This window comes from Gavia stellata, chromosome 27, assembly GCF_030936135.1.
Source record: "Gavia stellata isolate bGavSte3 chromosome 27, bGavSte3.hap2, whole genome shotgun sequence".
NCBI lineage: Eukaryota > Metazoa > Chordata > Aves > Gaviiformes > Gaviidae > Gavia > Gavia stellata.
Window position 1 is genome coordinate 3379412 of NC_082620.1, and position 19276 is coordinate 3398687.

General features: G+C 42.0%; 1 protein-coding gene across 1 annotated transcript; it reads right to left on the reverse strand.

Annotated features, from left to right (window-relative positions):
• Nucleotides 1-2889: 2889 nt before the first annotated feature.
• TNFRSF1B (TNF receptor superfamily member 1B) lies at nt 2890-18732 on the reverse strand. The gene is made up of 10 exons (XM_059830044.1): nt 18679-18732; nt 10786-10888; nt 8535-8663; nt 7237-7386; nt 6856-6949; nt 6578-6771; nt 5730-5804; nt 4726-4763; nt 3981-4251; nt 2890-3422 (listed from the first exon to the last, which is right to left on the reverse strand). Exons 1-10 carry the CDS (start codon nt 18730-18732, stop codon nt 3124-3126), a joined length of 1407 nt encoding a protein of 468 aa, XP_059686027.1. The 3' UTR covers nt 2890-3123.
• Between the last annotated feature and the right edge of the window lie 544 nt (nt 18733-19276).

Sequence of the window (19276 nt, forward strand, 5' to 3'; positions counted from 1 at the left end):
CAGGAAGGAGGGCAGCGAGCTGGGATGATGTTGCCTGTCAGTGCAAGGGAGAAGGGGGCATTTTCCCCAGCGCCCGGTTACACAGAAAAAGGGCGGGGAGGAGCCTTCCGGACACCCTCCCTTCTCTCTCTCCACGCAAGCAAACACATCGTGGGGAAAAGGAGATACGCAGCAGAGGAGACCTGTTGGCACGCAACGCCTGTCGGAGCCGAAGCGAAAGGTCACCTTGCCCAGCGGCGGCCGGAGGGAGCCCTGAGGGAGCCACGGCGAGGCCGGGGGCAGACGGCCTGCACCAGGCGGGGAGGGCGCCTGAGGGGCACCCTCGAGGCCCGGCCCCGGGGCTGAGGGCGGAGGCACCACGCAGAGCCCCGGCGGAGGGGCACGGTCCCCTCCCCGGCCTCGAGGCGTAGGGACAAGGGCCTGCGCGGGTGCCCCTCGCCCCCCCCCGGGGTCGGGGCGGCGGGGCGGAGCCCTACGAGGGGCGTGAGGCAGGGAGGGGCCCCTCAGGGCCGGGCCCGCGCCATGCAGCCGTGGTCGAGTTGGGAGCGGAGGCTGACGCAGGAGGAAACGACAGCCGGCGCCCAGGCCCGCCAGCGCGGCGCCGCCCCGCGCCCCCAGCCCGCCGGTACCCACCTGGGCTCCCGGTGGCGGCCGCCTCCTCGACGGCGCGCGGGGTCGGCGGGCCGCACGCCAATCGATCCCGAGCCAGCCGACGGGGAGACGCCTGGGCAGGGGAGCGCCGAGCTATCGATGTGGGCCTCCCCCGCCTCTTTGAGGCGGAGCCGGCGGCGGGGCGGTCGGGCCGGTCCCGCGCCGCGCCGCGCCGCCTGTGGGGGCGCCCGGGGAGGCGAACGTCCCGCCAGCGGGAGGGCGGGCTGCGGGGGCCCTGGCAGCCGCCGGCGCGTCGGGCGCGTTGCGGGGAGCCGAGGCTTTCGCTCCTGAGCGCGGCCGGGCTCCGAACGCCCGGAGCGGAGGTCACGGCGGCGAGCGGCAGGAGCGGCGTTGGTCGATGCCTGTCCTCGTCGGCGTAGTGCCCGCGCGCGGGCTGCAGCCCATCAGCCCTCTGTTAATGAGGCGGGAACAAGAGGAATTAAAATTGTTGGGGAGGCAGCAGCTTAGCCTAGGGAGTGAAAGAAGCCCTTCTGAAAACCAGAACTTCGTTTAATGAAGGGGGCAGGAGACCTGAAGTTACATGTAATTCTAAAAATACAGGGTGGTTTTTTTTTTTAATAAGCAAATGCAAGCACATTTTTCCTACTTCAGCATAAAACTTGGATTTTCCTTCTGTCACGCAGCTCTGTAATTTGAAAACCTGGTAAATTAACTGCCGTAACAGGGTCCCCCTTTTTAACGTTTTAAAAACTTCTTCAAAAATCTTCCACTGCTGCTTCAGTGTGGCCCCAATGGCGGGAGCTGGCAGACGAGACGTGAAAACACTCCGTGCAGTGCAAGGGCTTCAAAGCGCTGTATTAAAATTAGGTTCTTTTCTTGCCTAAATCCTTCAGTTTTATAATAGTTTCAAGTGTGCCCACTTCTAAAGTCATCTCTGAAAATTACCTTCAAGTACAACTTTAATATACAGCTGTAAAAGGTTTCTTCATAGTAGAATTAAAGACCTGTTTGCCAGTTCTCAGTTCCAGAAATAACGTTAGTAAACCTCATAGCTTTTGTGGAAGTTTAAAATGTGTATTTTAAAATCTGTCCCTCTTCTGTAGCTGTAGAATAAATGCTATTGCAAAATACCCTTTTTCAGTCTCAGGCCTCAGAAATAATGACTGCATTTAGTTTCTCTTGAGGTAGAACATAATAGTTCAGCTGGAAGGGAAGTACAATGATTATGTAGTCCAACAGGATGTTTTTATGGCAAAAGAAAAAAGTTACACCTACTGTATGACTTCACCAAATGTAATTCAGACACCGTATTGCAAATTTCTGGTTGAAAACAGACGCCACAATTGCCGGTTTAGTCACATATGTAAAATACAATTATGGGAAATGGGATCCTAAAAATTGACTTCCAAAACAAAAGACACCCAACTTGATTCAAGCAGAACCCCTACTAATTTTCTGTAAGAGGTGGTTGCCAAGCAAGAAGTGAAGGAGAACAGGATTTTCTGGTTCTGAGGTTTGAGTCAATTCCACTTTTTACAGATTATGTGCTATGCAATCACGAAGAGATAGCCCTTTTCCTGAGGTCAATGGGTGTGAGCTATCTGGCACATATACTCACATGGATCTTCTCTAATAGTCACTGGAACGTAGGGAAAAATATTTTCAGTTTATGGTTAACCTCAAAAATGAGGTCAGAATCAATCAGCAAACCATGTTAAATCAGCCAGGACACAAAGATGACAAACTTGAGAGCTGTCAATAAAAGCAACTTACTTCCTAGTCCAAGATAACAGCTATTTAATCTAGATTTTCTTTTCTAAAATAAAATGAACTACGCACAGCTAATGAAATGCTATTGTTTAGACATAATAGTTGTAATCTAGTAAAAAAAGCTCCTGTAAAATATTTCACTCCTTGATATACAGGTTGATTTGAGAAGTTTGGTCCAATAATGAGTGAAAGCAAACTAATAATAAAAGAAATAGCCAAGCGGATGAGGGAATGTATGTCCATGAAGATATGGGGTAGGAAATTGCATGCAAAAGTTTTGAAATTAAAATCAAATGGATAATTCCTTAGCATTGAATGAATGATAATTTAACTTCAGGCTCTTAGAACTGCTGGTCACAGCCGTGTTCTTGATGGGTGGCATACCTGAACCCAAATTATCATCACAAGAAGTCTCAGCAGAAAAATCAATGGCGTAAAGTTAGAAAAATGTTCCTTTTCAAATCTGGTAACGGTCTCTCTAGGGTATCACAGAAGAAAGGGAGGAGTTGGCCATTCAGTTTAAAAGAAAAAGCATTCAATTTTTTTTAAACTGCAAAGATGATCCTTCGACTCTCAAAGCTGACAGAAGAGATTAAAAACCTCAAAAGCATCAGTGTCTATATTCATCTGAAATATCAAGCCTCTGTAGGAATGCTACATTTAACATCATGTTTATTTTAGAAGACAAGAGGTTGGTTGATTAATTTTATCAGTCAATCAGTATAGGATCTGTAATTTCCTTTAACTGGTTTTCATCCCCGCATCTTGAATACCCAGAGGAAACTTCTTTTCTTCTGGAAGTAAGTCTTGACGTAAATTGTCCTCATTTTCCACCAAGATCTGAATTTCAGTTTCTTTTTTCAAGGGGTTTTCTTCTTTTGAAAGAGGAATTTCTTCCCCTGTTGGGGAATAATAGGGAGCATTTCCATAATCCATGCTCGTTGAACTAGTCTGTTCTGGGAACTGGGAACTGCAGTCTGGACTACATACTTTAACAATACAAGTCACATTCACCTGCGTTCCTCCGTTACCAGAATATTCTGTCAAATAAAACACATTAAACATGGAATAATGAAACTCAGAACAGGACAGTTGGATTCTTTATCCAGTTCTTTGACTTAAAGTTAAAATAGACATTAAATATCTTCTTGCTTCACTTAATTTAGGCAAGCTGGTGGAGTTGGTTCTGTAATGTTTTAGGGTTTTTTCAGTACCATAAAATCCACATGTCATCCCAGAAATAAAAAGACCATAAAAATTAATACAGAGCCCTGGATCACAGCCAATTCCCTGCCCATCTGTTGCCATTTCAGATGCTTTTGACAATGTTCTTTTCTTACTGCTCCCTTTGGCTCTTACTCCCATGCACAGGTAAGTGCCTTCCATCACACTGATCCCCTAGTCTGCAAATAACTTTTTCTCCATTGAGCTCACTCTACTGTCTCAGGATGATGACTTAAAACAATCACTTTTTCTTTTCAGTTACTCTCTGCTGAACATGGGTCTGATGTTTTATCCTGCCATTTAAACTTCTGCTAAAAACTCATAATTGATAATCAAATTTCAAGAGGCCCTGGATCCTTCTGATACATTCTTACCTGAACTCGCAGAGTTGTGTCTGTCTCCACTGTGAAGCTTACAACCTTCTGCAGCTGAATATTGCTGCTGAAATCCTTCTGTTTCTTTATTTTCATTGTTCTTGTTACTTACTACACTGACTCTTGCAGACCCAGCTGGATTATTCAGGGAGCTACTGCTGGACCCAGAAGTTTCCAAGAGATGCTGTTCCTCCTGTTCAGAACTGCTGGAGTTTTGCGATCCTGTGTTTCTTACTTTTTTGTCACACTGCTTTTCTGTAGGGGAAAAAGGCTGAAACATTTGCAGAGAAAGGCAAAACATTAATCTTTTTAAAAAACACTAACAAAGAGCTGGTCAGTATTTAGGCAGCTAAATAAACCACTGATAATTGCCATTTGCATAGTGATGACTGTTAAGTAAAATTCATACCAGCTCATTAGGCATTCAACAAAATCAACCTGTCTCCTGAAGGCACCTACAGTACTTCACTGATTCTCTAGGGAACAAAGGCTCTAAAATCTGGTCTTCTGAAGCACACCTGTGTTTTATTGCTAATATAGCCTAATATAAAGTGAGGATGGTACATTACGTAAGTTATGTAAGGTTTTACACATCTTAAACTCTAGCTTGGGGACCAAACCACCCCATTCTCCCTCCAGTTGTCTTTCTGCTGTGCAGTTTTCTTCTTCTTGTAATTAGGTAAGACTGCACGATTTCCATGTAACTTTTAAAGAAAGAGAAAAGATGGAAAGGAGTGACACTCACCAAATCTGCTTCTGTAGTCGGTGGAGAATATACAAGGGCTGCAAGTGAGGAAAGACAGTTCATTAGCACCTAAATTGTTTCAGTTGCAAAAGCTGCTCTCTTAGCTAGCCTGAATGATATCCTCTGCTCCTGGAATAAACTCCAAATGTACATTTATTACTCACTGTTTGAAAATGTTGAAAGCTATAGTGTGTTAATTTTGTAAGGTGACGTAAATTTAGCCAGCAAGCAAAGAGGACCCTCTGCATGAATTAATAATTTTTCTAGCATAGTGTCAGTGAGAAAAGCTATTGATGACAATAAACTACGGTTGTGACTGTTTAATGATAACATTTGATAATGTCTAATATTTAAATGATGAAGTACAAAATATTTTACAAGATCGAGTAGGAGCACAACTGTTGTATAGTTGTCCAACTCCACTGGGATGTTGTATGTTTAGACAATTATCTAAAATCTGAGGAACAAGAGATATTTGAATGGGACATTTGCCTCACTGTATCCCTGTATTGAGATTAATTTCACCCCATGTGATTTAATACAGACACTTTTACACTAAATACGTATGGAATTCCTGGAGTATTTTTTTTTAATTCTATTTTTCTGTAGCTGCAAAGCTTATGTGATCAAGCTGATTTGCATGAATTTTCTCTTTGTCTCTCTTCTATTGACCTTTGAACCCTTTGGCCAATTTCACCCCAATGTAACAGAGAAATGGTGTCAAAAGCTCCTCAGGGTTTCAAGAAGCTATAGGTTACCAGCTAGTGAGGCAGAAACCTGTAAATCATTGCCTTGTCCCCTTGGAAAAAAAAAAAAACTAACTCATACATTATTAGACGCCAATGAATCTTCATCCATATCCAGCCATGATAAATGCGTCAAAGAGAGCTAGCGTCTTCTAAGACACTAACGTCAGTCAACCACTATGCTCAGATTAGTAGGAAATAAGGTGACACTCTGTCCAGTATTTTCAGATCTGCTTGTTTTCACTTCATGAATCTTACCTTTTTTTTTGGAGACTAAGCAATACCCCAAAATAGTGATTATCAGGGCCAATAACAATGGTCCTGCTACTGATCCTGAAAATAAATTAAAAAGATAAATTATTTAGCAGGTTGATCTGACAAAGGATCTAATTAGAAAGAGGTAGTTTTGCAGTTTCTGTCCATGGCTACAAAAGCTAAATTTACAAGTATCAGGTGTGTCTGACATTCACATTTGATGCCTCTATTGTCAGATACCAAGGTCTCATTGCAGTCTCCCCCACTTCGTAAAATTGAATTTTCCTGTCCTGAAAAGTGAAGACGGACGTTTGGCCTCAGTCACACAATATATCTCTCTAGGCTAGCAACAGTTTCTTAAATACGAGGCCAGGCAGTCCAGAATGCTCCTGAACATATATGCCTTCTGGATAGGTTGTGAACAGGAGGGAGTACATCCACACTTGTGAATGCTGTAAGGACTTCGTCTCGGGAAAGGCTGCCAGAAGTCTCCAAAGACCTCCCATCAGGAGGTTTATGAAGTCAAGCTTGCCTCAGTCCCAAATCTAAGATACAACCTTTTCTACGAGCTCCTTCATAGCAGCAATTCTCAGGAAATACACTGTATAATCTAGTTTTGGGATTTTTAGAAATATTTCCAGAATTACAAGGGCTGCAGAATGCCCTGGGGTAGCGCCGATGCATGGGTAAATATTTTGCAATGCACTACAAGCATTGTCATATTGAATTAATTCAGCCGTTCTGAGGTTCTGCTTGGCTACAGGTAACTGGTCTTGGAAAGAAACTGAGAACTAAATATAAACTTGCTTCCTAGCCAGACAAAAATGACTTTAAATGAGTTAATAGCTCACCGATGATGTGAGACATGTCAGGTACAGAGTTTAAAATGACAGGTCGAGTTACTATTTCAGGTTTGCTGGAAGACGAGCTTTGGGTCAGGAGCAGGTTCAAAATAGTGTGAGGTAGAACTGTGGCAACTGCTGTTCCTGAGTCACTGCAAACAGTGTCATTCACGCTGTTTCCAGGAACAGCCACTGATTTACAACTGCAAGAAACAAAAAGAGAAGTTAGGAAAGAAAGCAACCCTGTGCACAGTTAAGGTTGCTATTAGACAGAAACACTGGCTTACACTGTATGTGGTATACAGCTGATATCGTAAGATTCCTCATGTGAAAAAGTGCCAGGAGGACAAGGTTTACATTCTGTATCTGTGCTATCTGTCCCTTTAAACGCATAGAAAAACTCCAGTTAGTCATCCAGTGAGAAACAAGAATGAGTAATCAAGGTCTGCGGTACAGATCCTGGAAGTGATACAGAGGCAGTACACAAAATACAGTCTTTAATTGTCACAGAAGAAATTAATTCGAAACACCAACCCAAACACAAATCAGAAGATCAACTGGCTGTTAGTTTGGTGCACTTAATAGTCAGTCTTTTTCAAAGACTATAAAAATAACACTTTTCATACAGTACAACTATTTTGTGTGTAGAGTGTTCAGAATTAAATTACCTCTTCTGGAAACTCGGTAACCTTTTCCACATTTTTTATGCACTTTACATATTTTGCAGTACTCATATATTTTCAAAATGCAGTACTCATTCGGTGGGCAGCTACAGATTCTGTCCTGTGATTTTGTGCATGTTTGATTCTGCACAAATCCTGTTTTTAAAACAAGAATAAAGCAAGATATCATTAGCAACATTTAAAATCATAGCCTGCAATGTTTCAAGTGAATATGAGGTGATGTTCACAAACCACAAACTGAAGAAAATTTTGCAGCTTCTGGCTAGTATACCATCATAAAACAAATATGTTATACGCCCCAGCATCTACATTTTCAGAAGAGTTTCCTCTCTCTCTCTAGGAAAGGAGAAGTTTGCATCTGTAGAATTCACGCTTGAAACTCTGTACCTGCAGTTGCATTGTATTGCATCATAACCATAAGCATGCACATTTGTGTTACCTGTGCTCATCACTGCAGTATCTGGGGGCCATACTAAGTTTTGTAGTCTGTGCAGATCATGCAACTGTATTTAAAGTGATTGGAGACCTTACTACATACCTTTTCATACTGTAATTAACCAGCTTTGTAGGATTATCTATTTGGATGAGACCAAAGGTCCTTTGAACAACTTAGACTGTATCCTTAGAACTTACTTGCCAGCGAGTCAAGCAGATAATTTTCTACACCCGTTTCCATTAGAAATTATGCGCAATGGTATGACTGAATTTGTTCATGCACAGGATCTATTAGAGCAATGTACAGATGCTGGTACAATGTACTACTTTATATACTGTTAAGCTGCTTTAATGAACTGAACCAGCGTGATCTCACTGACTATGCTGCTTCACAAAAGAAGTAAAAACAATAGAGGAATATCACAACTGGTGTTTGCTATTGTCAGTTCAGCAGACCAGATGAATGACTGGATGCTGGAAATGCAATTATCCATTCAGCCCTGTGCAAGTCAGATCTCAAGCTCCCTTGGCTGGAGAGTATAAGCAGGAAGTTATTCTACTGATGACATTTGTACCTATTTTAGTGATGCAGTACCTTAGTTTCCAAGAATATAAGACCAATGTCACATTTTTAGGACTTAGAAAGAAAAAGGGGCAGGGCCCCCTGCAAGACTTTTCCCTGATTCTTTTCCCCAAATCTTATGAGTACCAAAAGCATGAGAACGGGACTATACAGGTGACAGACAAAACCTCCTAGTTTTCTTAGGAGAAAAGACTAGGTTAAACCAAGCCCACTCATTGAGCAGGCTGTTAAAGTCACAAATGCCTCTTTAATAATTCAAGCCTACCTTTTCTGCAGGGTGGTGAGCAGGCAAAGCACTGAGGGGACCGATTCCAGATTGCTGTGTATGTGTTAGGTTTACAGTGACTACACTTTGTGTCCACACTGTGACTGCAGCTCTCTGTCTTATATTGACCTATTGAAAAAAAACCAAAACAAAACAGAGAAAGCATCTCATTGGAAAAGATCACTAGGAATTATTTAACCTAAGTTTCAGTTTTAGCTGTAGAAACCCTTCCCCTTCACTGCCACTACCATATTGGTAACGCATACCAAGCAAGCATTGATTTAAAGGAGGACAGCATAGGAAACTCTGTTTTCTTTTACATTATTCGTGTTTGACCCCTTTTCCTACATTCAGTTTAGTGAATTCCAGCCATGTTCAAAACAAGGCGGCCTCAATCCTGAACAAAACCCCGCAGCATATACTCAGATGCAGCTACCACAATACACAAAACAAACTTTTTATCCTCATAGAAGCTGTGTTTTGTGGTGAAGCACAGGATGGTGTTTCATGCTGAAAGTCAGACATATGCTAGAATGATCTGTCTGGGTGAGGCCCTTACTACCTAAGAATAATAAAGTATTACCACAAACAGACCTGAATTAAAACTTCACCACTTGTCACTACTGAAGGGACATGAGCTCACTCTTTTTCCTTCCCCTCTTCAGCCAGCCCTAACATCATCAGCCAGCCCTAACAGATCAAAGCAATGAGTTTCTGAAGCTACTGGCGTTCTAGACAAAATCAAAAGCTATCAAAAGCAGTTTCTCCAATGCTTCTCGCCAACAACAGAGTTCAGTGCAGTGGTGAGAGTAAGTAAATATGAGCTCCAACATGCTCATTTTGGAGAAAGGAGAACACCTCAGTTGCCATTTCCCCCTTGCTTGAAAGGAAGAAGATAAAAGTCAATGTCTCATATCTGTACAGAAATATCCTGGAAAATATACTCAGAAAGCAGGAATAACACTGAAAAAGTCTTTGGAGCTGCTTGGAGAATCGTTGTTCTCTGAAAGAAGGGGCACTGGAGGTGAGCAATAGAAATTATTTCCAAAGACTTTGTTTTTCCATGTACTTATACTTACTTGAACCTTAAAATTCTGCCTCCCACATCCTGCTCATGATTTAAGCTTCAATTTTTGATAAATTATGGTAAAAAAAATGCAAATTCATAATAACAAAAATAAATATTTTAGACTTCCTACAACTTGTTGCCCAGAGTTTGTTATTCAGAAAAAATAAAATTAAGGAGAAATAGACTGAACAGTAGATACCACAACAGAAAAAGGTTTTACCTATGAATTATCATCTTTCATCTGTTGTGTTTTTGACAAAGGAAGCTTGACAGATCTACCTAGACATTTTCGGTTAATTCAAGCAACTGTGGCTGCTTCAGCATATACTGATTTCCTGCTTCAACTTCCGGATCTGACAGGAACTCAGCATTTACGGAGACAAATTTTGTTTGCTCAGCATGTAATGAGACAACTAGGCAGTTTTTTTGCTGTGTCTAATGTAAAAATATAATGACAACTTATTGCAAAAATGCTATTATTAAAATACCCGAACGGCATTACTACCCTCCCCAAAAAACCTAAACCCACACACCCACCTTTCTGCAGTCAACAACTTCTGCTAACAAAAGATCACTAATAATTATCACTGGAGTGTAAGACATGACACCTCAAAGCAGGCAATTTCTGTAGTCTTGTACCCAGCCTCTGATAGTGGTCTGCAGTGTCTGATTTACAGTAACAGACAACAAAACTCCCTTAATGAGCAATTATAGATTAACCTGTCCAATGGAAAGCCCCTTAAGTAAGTGATATTATCAAAGTACAGAAACTAAGCTCTACCTCATGCCCTGTTTTACAACATATTAGTTATTAGTGGATGTGGGTCTGACATGCATTGTCTAATTTTTGTAATTCCCTTAGTGAGCTGTTGCTTCCTCCCCCAAATGTTGACTTAAAAATACTTTAATCAAAATACCATGCAAAACTGTGCTTACAAGAGCTCAGCAGCCTACCTCCTGATAAGCCTCAGCCAGGTTAACCTTGTAACAGACTTCCACATCTGATTAACAGTGTGTCTCTTTTGCAGATATTTTTACAGTCACGGCATTTTATTGTCTTCCAGCTAAACAACAGCAAAAATTAGATCCTCTTAAGACGTATCAATAATCAACACGTATTCTGCTCATCTGAAAATTGACTGAATTTGGCTGTGTAAAGTAATAGTTTGAATTATAACCTACCTGGAGGGCACTGGCTACAACATTTATTAAGTCCTTCTTCATAGAATTCAGTGCTGGGATCTTTGCATTGTGCAAACTGTGGTGTGTAAGGCAATGAATACTCCTAGGAGAAATTAGAGGAAAATCATGAGTCACAAGTCCATTCTGGCCCTAGAGTAGAGGTTCAAAAGAGACAAACACTTAAAGATCCCTGCAATTATAACCACTTTCCTTTCCAAGACACTGATGTAGGCCTGATGAAACAGAAAGCAGCAGATGCCAAAAACCTGAAGGAGAATGCACAGCTTATAAGCTACTTGAGACCATTTAGAGATTCCTCTGTTTTTCAAAGATCTGTCACAACGAACAAAGTGATTTCTCCAGGTTTTATGTTCAAAAGAATGCAATGGAACTATGGGATTAGCATCACACCTGGTCACTACTGCATCCCCTAAACCAAAGGGCAAAGTACCTATTCGCACTTGCCATGATTCAGACAACCTTTGACAAAACGCCAGTGAAACCTAAATTCTTACCTGTGGGTTTGTGGGGAGAAGCATTTTCTGCAAAGTGGCTACGTTAGAAATGATACCTTCTTACATAGTAGGTCTACTCCCTATACACATTTAGAGCCCTATCTGAAAACTACAAGATTGACTTTGCAATTTATTAATTCCCTCAGGCCTCCTGAGCCGGTGGAAGAGGGAGCTGTGGGTCTAGCACTGCTGGAATGCTTGAAGGAATCTTTCTGTTTTCATCAGCGGCTGCAAAGGACACAGGACACCCAAGTTCAATTCTCTATTGCGCTTACGTTCATTATGCCCTCACTGACACCCATGTAATATCCAGGCAAGATAAACCTGTCCCTTCAGTCAAAGAACCTGTACTATTAGAACTGTTTCACCAAAGGAAAGGAAAAAAGGCTTTTATCATTCCAGATACTTTGTGATTCCTTTCTGAATGAGAAAGGCCTTGATGTTTTAGAAACGCCGTCTCCAAAAACTGCTCTGCTGGTTCTGAAAAGGAGCAACTGGCTACAAGACTGAAATAAAAATAAAAAACCTACCTCATATGGCAGGTCAAACGCATAAGAAAGTGTCATGAAATACAGTGTACCTAATTTTCAGCTCATACCAATCAACACAGCTCAGTGACCTCAATGAACAAGTGTCAAAAAATTTGAGGACCTGCCATCTGTTTTCAAAGGGAAAAACATACTCACTCAAAAGAAAAAGGCTAATGTTAGGTAGCACAAGCGTAGGAGTTTCCTGCTAGATCAGAAAGATGCTGTTCAAAAAGTATGCGACACTGCTCAATTTTCTGCAGTCTGAAGAGATTGCTGCATGTATAATCTACACACATTTAGAGAAGTACTTCAAAAGTATTATTAAAAAGAGAAATCAAAACAGGAACAAGCTCTTTGGAAGCCGGTAATGAAAATATCCTTCCTCCTTACCGAAAAAACATGTTGATTATCTATTGTGTCTTCACATTACTGACAAAGTAGACTAACACTTCCCACTCTCAACAATTACTTAAAGGGAACGCAACATTTTCTTATGCAGCTTGTTGAAATATTTTACCTGTGTATCAGAAACAGGATTTCACCTATCTACTCAATGGTCAGTGTCAAAAGAACCTTTCCTGAGAATGTGAAGGCACAGAAAGGCCTTCTTGAGTTTCAATATTCATTCCAGAAAAGAAAAAAAGGAAAGCAAACTATTTAAGTAGAAGTTTCACCACTCCTATTTAAAACACTGTGAAAGCTGGTAACACTGACCAGATATCAGGACAATTCTGATCTCTTCTGATCAGTCTGTTGAGTTAAAGACTCAAAACGAGGGAGACTGGGGATGGGTTTCACCGATACCAGCCCCATTCTTTCACAGCCAGATCAATGAGAAACAGTCAAATTGCAAACTGAAGAACAAAGTCTTAAAGATGCTTTTAACAGGCTAGAAACTGTGATGGGGTGGGGAAGGATGACACACAAAAAAATCATTCTTCTTAAACACTAGAGTAAGTGAAGTAAGAAACAGCTGCTGAGCACAAGCTGCATTTTTCAAATTCTGCTCTTTGCCTTTTCATGAGAAGAAAGCCAGTTTTGCAGAAACCATGCTGCAGCCTCAAATATCTCCAAAATCTACTTTGGCCTTCATTTTTGCTTTCCAGTTAAGAAGCCTTATTTAAAGGGGGCTTGCACAAGGATTGAAGAGTTTGAAGCAGAACGAGGAGGCTGGCTTCAGCATTATCAGTTTCGTCATTATTAATGAGAATAATAACCATAACAATTCAAAAAGAAAAACAAAACTTTTCAATACCTTCTAGGTTCAGTAATAACTGTTAATGCTGGACTTGGTATTATACCTTCATAGGATGGGCAGTGATAAACCATACCATTTGCAACTGTGAGCTGACACTAAAATCTGATGAAGGAGAAGAAAAGGGCTCTGCTCTCAAAAGTATTTTTTGTTTCAGTTACTTTCTTGTTTATTAAAAGAAGAAAGATCAAGTGTTGTCATCATATTTTTGTAGTCACTAAGATCAACTTCATTAAAACAAGCACTTGAGAGTCTTTTTAAAGCAGAAAACTTCACTGCAAGAGCAGACACATTAAAAAAAAAAAAAAGGAGAAATACAATAAACCACAACACAAATTATCCTGCTGGTGACGCTTCCTGGCAAAAAATGTTCTTATCTCATCCTCCACATTGTCTGCTGTAAATACTGCCCTGCGAATTAAAGACACAGGAAAACCTGCTGGTTGATGGGTTCACATCTATTTCTCTTAAGTTGTGCTTGAAAGGATAAGTCTGCTGTCTGATACAATCTCCCTGAAATTTTATCTGATGAACTGTGGCTCTCAATGACATACAATTGACAATTTCTTGCCAACTGTCCTCAAAGAACATTATAGGAAACTAAAAGGAACTTGCAACTCACTTAGATAGAATTTACATAAACACATGAGCTCAGCTTTGTTTGCACTGGAAGGATGCCATTAATTTTAGTAGTTACTTCCAATATAAACTAGTTTAATCAAAGCTGTCAAGGCCAGCAGCCAAATCTCCTACTACGTCAGAGGACGTGTAGGCCTCTTACTAGGTATAAAACTCTCCTGGATTTCTTGACTACAAGAAGACTCCACTAGTTCTAGCCATCTCATCAATTTTAAGGTCTGAGTTGGGCAGTACAATATTTGCTGCCCAAAACAAAACCCTCTGGCATCCAGATCCATTGGCTACTTTGGGCTGAAAGGCTGATGAGTAGGGGCCAGATTCTGTTCCACAATCTTTACATTTTGTTATTGTTTGTAGCTCTCTTAAGTCCTTATTTTGTCTTCTGCTTTTACTGTGATTCAATGTTCTGCAAGCAGATTGTATGAAGGAAAACTAACCTGATGCTGCATCTTTTGTGTTACAGCCTTAGAACTTCTCACATTAGGTAGCAGTGTCTAAGAGCAGCAGACTTGTTAAGATATTTATACGGACAAAATAAAGACTTTGGAAGACTTCATTTAATTTGACAGGTACAAGTAGAAGTAAAATGCCTCATCAATCTAGCAGCAGAGGCACAAACATTGTTAAACATGAAATTTAGTGTAGCTCTATGCACATCAATCAAATTAAGCAATATATTTTGGCATAGAAATGGGTAAACTATGCTTGCCTTTGACTACACAACTCACTAGGGAGATTTTTGCAATGCCTTTGTATTAAGCAATAACTAAGAAGTTACATACGAAAAGTCAATGGCTCAAGACTCTCTCTCCAGAGTCCGTACATTGTTTGAATCATTTTCCCACCCGCACCACAGGCGTCCAGTAGATCAGTGACCTAATTTGTCACTGGAGAGGAGTAGGCTAACAGCAGCCTCCATACCAACTGCAAGGTTAGCACAGACTCTTCTACACACATATGCACAAGCACAATTGTTTCCAAGATTCCCTGTATCATACCCACCGGAAGATAAAACTAGCAGAGAACGTGCCTGTATCTCATGATTTTCAGGCCTGCAGCTGTATCTGTGCTGTGTGAAGAAGCAGCACTAGTGAAGGGAAAGGGCCTGCGGGCTGTCCCCTCCCACACAGTCATACAGACATCAACCACAACTGAGACCCCCATGTCTGTACCAGAGCTGAGCCCGAGTCATGAACTGCAAAACAAGATTTGGATTCAGACTTCTTCAAAATTATAAGGGCTTGATCCAATGCACCAACCTGGCTCTACCTATTGGTGAGGAAGTCCAGGTCTCAACTACTCACAGCACGTCACAATGTAATGCGCTCCCCGTGTGATGAATATTAATTATGATGAACATAATTTCCGTTAATTCCTGCCTTACAGCTTGTTCCTGTATTCTTGGACTTTATGTGCAATTAAATTTAAGTATCTTCAATAATAGAAATAAAAATGCTAATATCATGGATGACTATATATATATTAATCCATTCACATAACATTCATTTTCACTCAAGGAGCCCATTTAAACGAAGATATTTAAGCATATATTTTAATCCTAACTCACATGTCTAGATTTTTATTGGTCTCCTTTTCATACAGTTGCCTTCTTCAAACTCAAGCTGTCAAACAAAGGAGTCTGAACAGGAACTACATCTGGTGTATAACGTTCTTTACGCATATGAAACCACAATGAAGTCACTAAGGACTCTGATGTAAAAATCTGTTGCTATGGGAAGGACTTGAGGTAAAGAGATACTGTTTGCTGAGCTACCAAACCTGCTGAAGACAGGCAAAAACAGAATTCTGTTTAAAATACTAAAACTGGTCATTTACAAAAATAATTCTGTTGAAGGTTAGTTATCAGGTAACAGCAAGTCTCACCAAAATCAGAGTTGTACCAGGCTGTAGCAACTATACTCAAACCATAAAGCTTCTTTTAAAGCTGCTTTCCTGCAAATATCTCTCTAAGATTACGGGTCCATTACGTGAATTTTTCTCCCATCCTATATTGTACTTCACTTCTGTAAAGCAGGAGTCCTTGGATAGCCACAGATAAACAGATTTACAACTCCACATTCCCCCTCCCTGAGAAAACAGTATCTTTTTGCTTACTGTTAGGGATTCTACTTCATTGCCACTCACCACCATAACATGAAAATATTTTCCCAGAATGAGATGGCAGGAGGCTGCATAGAATATGGAAGCTATTCACAACGTGCAAAAATTATAGAAGCAAGTCAAAGTTTGTAGGAAGACATAGCATGTTTTATTATATATGTATTTGGGAAAACATACACATTTTCAGAAATAACAGCTCTTCTGTTTCAAAACTTCAGGCTTATGTATCCGAAAGTTGGTCTGTTTTCCCAAAGGTTGCCCTAATAAAAGATATTATCCACTAAATCAAGATCTGACACTTACAGTAACAGGCACTGTCAAAGCCAATAAGCCTTAAAATCTACAGTTTCCCTGTGGAAAGCACAGATACTCAGGCGAACAAGGGGTGAAAGCAAGAGGAATAACAGATTGCAGGCCTAAGAGGCAGGAAGACAGATTGTATCCCCACCATTTGTCAGAGAAGGGCAGGTGATGAACAAGTTCCCAAGAAAGGATCAGCAAGTCAGGATTGGCCACATTAGGTTTGACCTTTCATGGAGACATCCTGGAAGATGCACCTAAGGGTGACAGGGTGATACCTAACATTGAGAGCAGGGCAGGAAAGGAGAAGCTACGTGAGCCCTGAGCGTAAAGATGGCAGATGAAGAACCTCCCAAGATGGCCCAGGTGTCCCAGCCAAAAACACTGCCAGAGGGGCCAACTGCCTTCTATCTGGGCCAAATGCCAGAATTGGCATTTTTTTATTATTCTGAAACAAATTATTTTCTTGGGATGCCGTTGCTTGTATCACAGACGGCTTTTGCAATGCTCTGTTACAACTTTCAGTCATCGTGAACTTTGATGCAACAACCACAAGTGTGGATATGTACAACAGCAAAGCTGCAGGTCACCCACAGTCCTCCTAGCTCTGCCTGTAAAAAACCAGGGACAGCTGAGCAGTCTGCTCAGTTTTATTTTGGGATTTTTCCCCAAGATCTCCGTTATGCTCTTCCTTTTGCAGTTCAGAATACGTGCGTGGTTGTCAACACACCTTCCATGTACCAGCAGCATTCCCCTACAACCAGTCAGCAGCATCCAGAAGACGACCTTCTCTGCACACAGCAGCTACAGACAGAGCACGCTGTGCTGCTTTGCACAGGACAATTACTTAGGTTTGAGGCTACTGAGAAAGTTTCTATCAAAAATACCTCGTGACTGAGTTGTTCAAAGTGGCAAAAATTATGCTCAGTTCTTGTGAGTAGCACAGGGACTTAGGCTAGAATCTTTCAGATAATTTCAGCCGAAGGAGAAAAACCAAGAAGTGTCACTCAGAAACTATTGCTTTGCCAGTTTCTCTCCCTCCAAACCAGCAGAAGTTTTCTTTAACTGATCACTTTTTTAAATTGATATAACAGGCAGTTTTTTTCCAGCTCTGTGGCAGATGTGGTATTTCTGAAACTACTGGGTTTGTTTTTCTAATTTATATATGGACTTTTCTTTAGTTTGTCACAATGCAAGAAGTAATGCTGAAAATTTCCTTCATGATTTCTGTTATTATGTTTAGGGTGAGAGGAGAGTTAATTCCTTTTGAATCAAAGCCCTTTATTCAGCAAGACGCATGACAAAACTTTAAACTTAAATTTTGGTGATAAGGTCTGCTACAATTCTGAGACTCTCCCTTCTTTACATGCTCTACCCTATCCACTCCAAGGTGTTCAGTGAATCAGGTTCAAAATACTATCATCTTACAAACCAGGGCTGAATTCAAAATGAGTAAGAAGCAGTTAAAAAAAAATGTATTATCAACCCACTATAGCACCCAGTACTCCTTAAAAGACCACTGTGTAATTCCAGGTTCAATACGCATTCCGACATCCCCACCCAGTTTCACTGAACCGTTGTCTTATCAAGGCTAAATTAATATGATTAAATAAACGTGTAAATAACATACACATCCCATGAAAAAGCAATGACCTGGACATCTCAGCAGCATTTCCCTATTTATCTTCACAATCCAGGACACTTTAAAATCAGCTAAAAAAATGCTGTCAATATACCAGTACAGCATACACACACTCAAAGTCAAATAGATCCCATCAAGCTTTTGGTTTAAACACGTAAAAGCATTCACTGCCAAATAGTGGTACAGCTGGATATAAAAGAGAACAGTCCCAGCTGCATCACGTCAGGGCTTAGACGTAAATTAAAGGGCTTTTCTATGTAAATAGGGAATAGTTTCAGGGATCCAACAGAGCGCAACAAGCTCTTCCTGTTTAAACAACGGTGTAAAACACATACAGATTTACACTCTGCACTTCCTAGGACACTCACGGTTTTTGCAAATATTCAAACAAGCCTGAAAAATCAACCCATTTCCTATGAGAATCCAGGAAAAACGATTAGTCATTGCTTTGGGAAGCCAGCACATAACGACATAGCCAAAGGGAGCAGGATGAGCTTTAAAGAAGTCTAAGAGCGGGATTTGAGGCTCCTGTAGAGATCACGCTGAGTTCAGTACAAGCAGAGGGAGGCAGATAGCTCAAGGGACTGCAAGCACGACGGTAAACCGATGCCCACTTGCATTACACCTCTGCAAGCATAACGGTAAACCGATGCCCACTTGCATTACACCTCTGCAAGCACGACGGTAAACCGATGCCCACTTGCATTACACCTCTGCAAGCATAACGGTAAACCGATGCCCACTCGCCTCGCAGCTCGCGTGACACCAGGTGCACTCCCGCTGCGCAGCCGTTACCACCATAAAAGCCCCACGACGCCGCAGAGCGACGGGCGGACCCCCCGCCTCCCCCCGGCGGGGCGCCGCAGGGGCTGCCCGCGGCCCCGCACTCACCCGGCCGCCCGCGGCGTGGAGGAGCGCGGCGAGGAGCGCCCAGCGCGGCCCCATCCCGCCGCCGAGTGAGGCCGCCGGCGGGCGCGGGGCGGAGCTGGGGCCGCCCGGCAGCGCCCGGCCCCGGCCCCGGCAGGGGGGCACCGCCCCGAGGCGGGCGGCGGCAGCGCTGGGGTGTCTGGGGGGCAGCGCGGAGCCGCGTTGAGTCGAAGCCTGGCCGCGATCCCCCAGGTTAGAGCGGTGTTGCCCGCTGGCCGGACATAAAAGTTGTTCAAGTCTCTTAGAAGAGACTCTCTGCATAGGTAACGGGGCTCTCCGGTCCGATTTATGCTCCTTTAGCCCCAAAATAGGAACGTACCTTTTGCAGCGTTCCAGCATTCGTCAGTGCCCACCGTACCACTGTATCATGTTCACTCATGTCTCGTACACGCTGCCAGGATGGTGCAGAGAGACCTTAATGTATATTCAGACCTGTTCTGCTCTCGAGGAAGAACTCCAGTCAACTAATCGCTTCATAAGTTTTGAACAGCTCTCTTGACACATGTACTGAAATTATCAACAATGAAACATTTACATATCAGACAAGAAAACTGTGGCTATG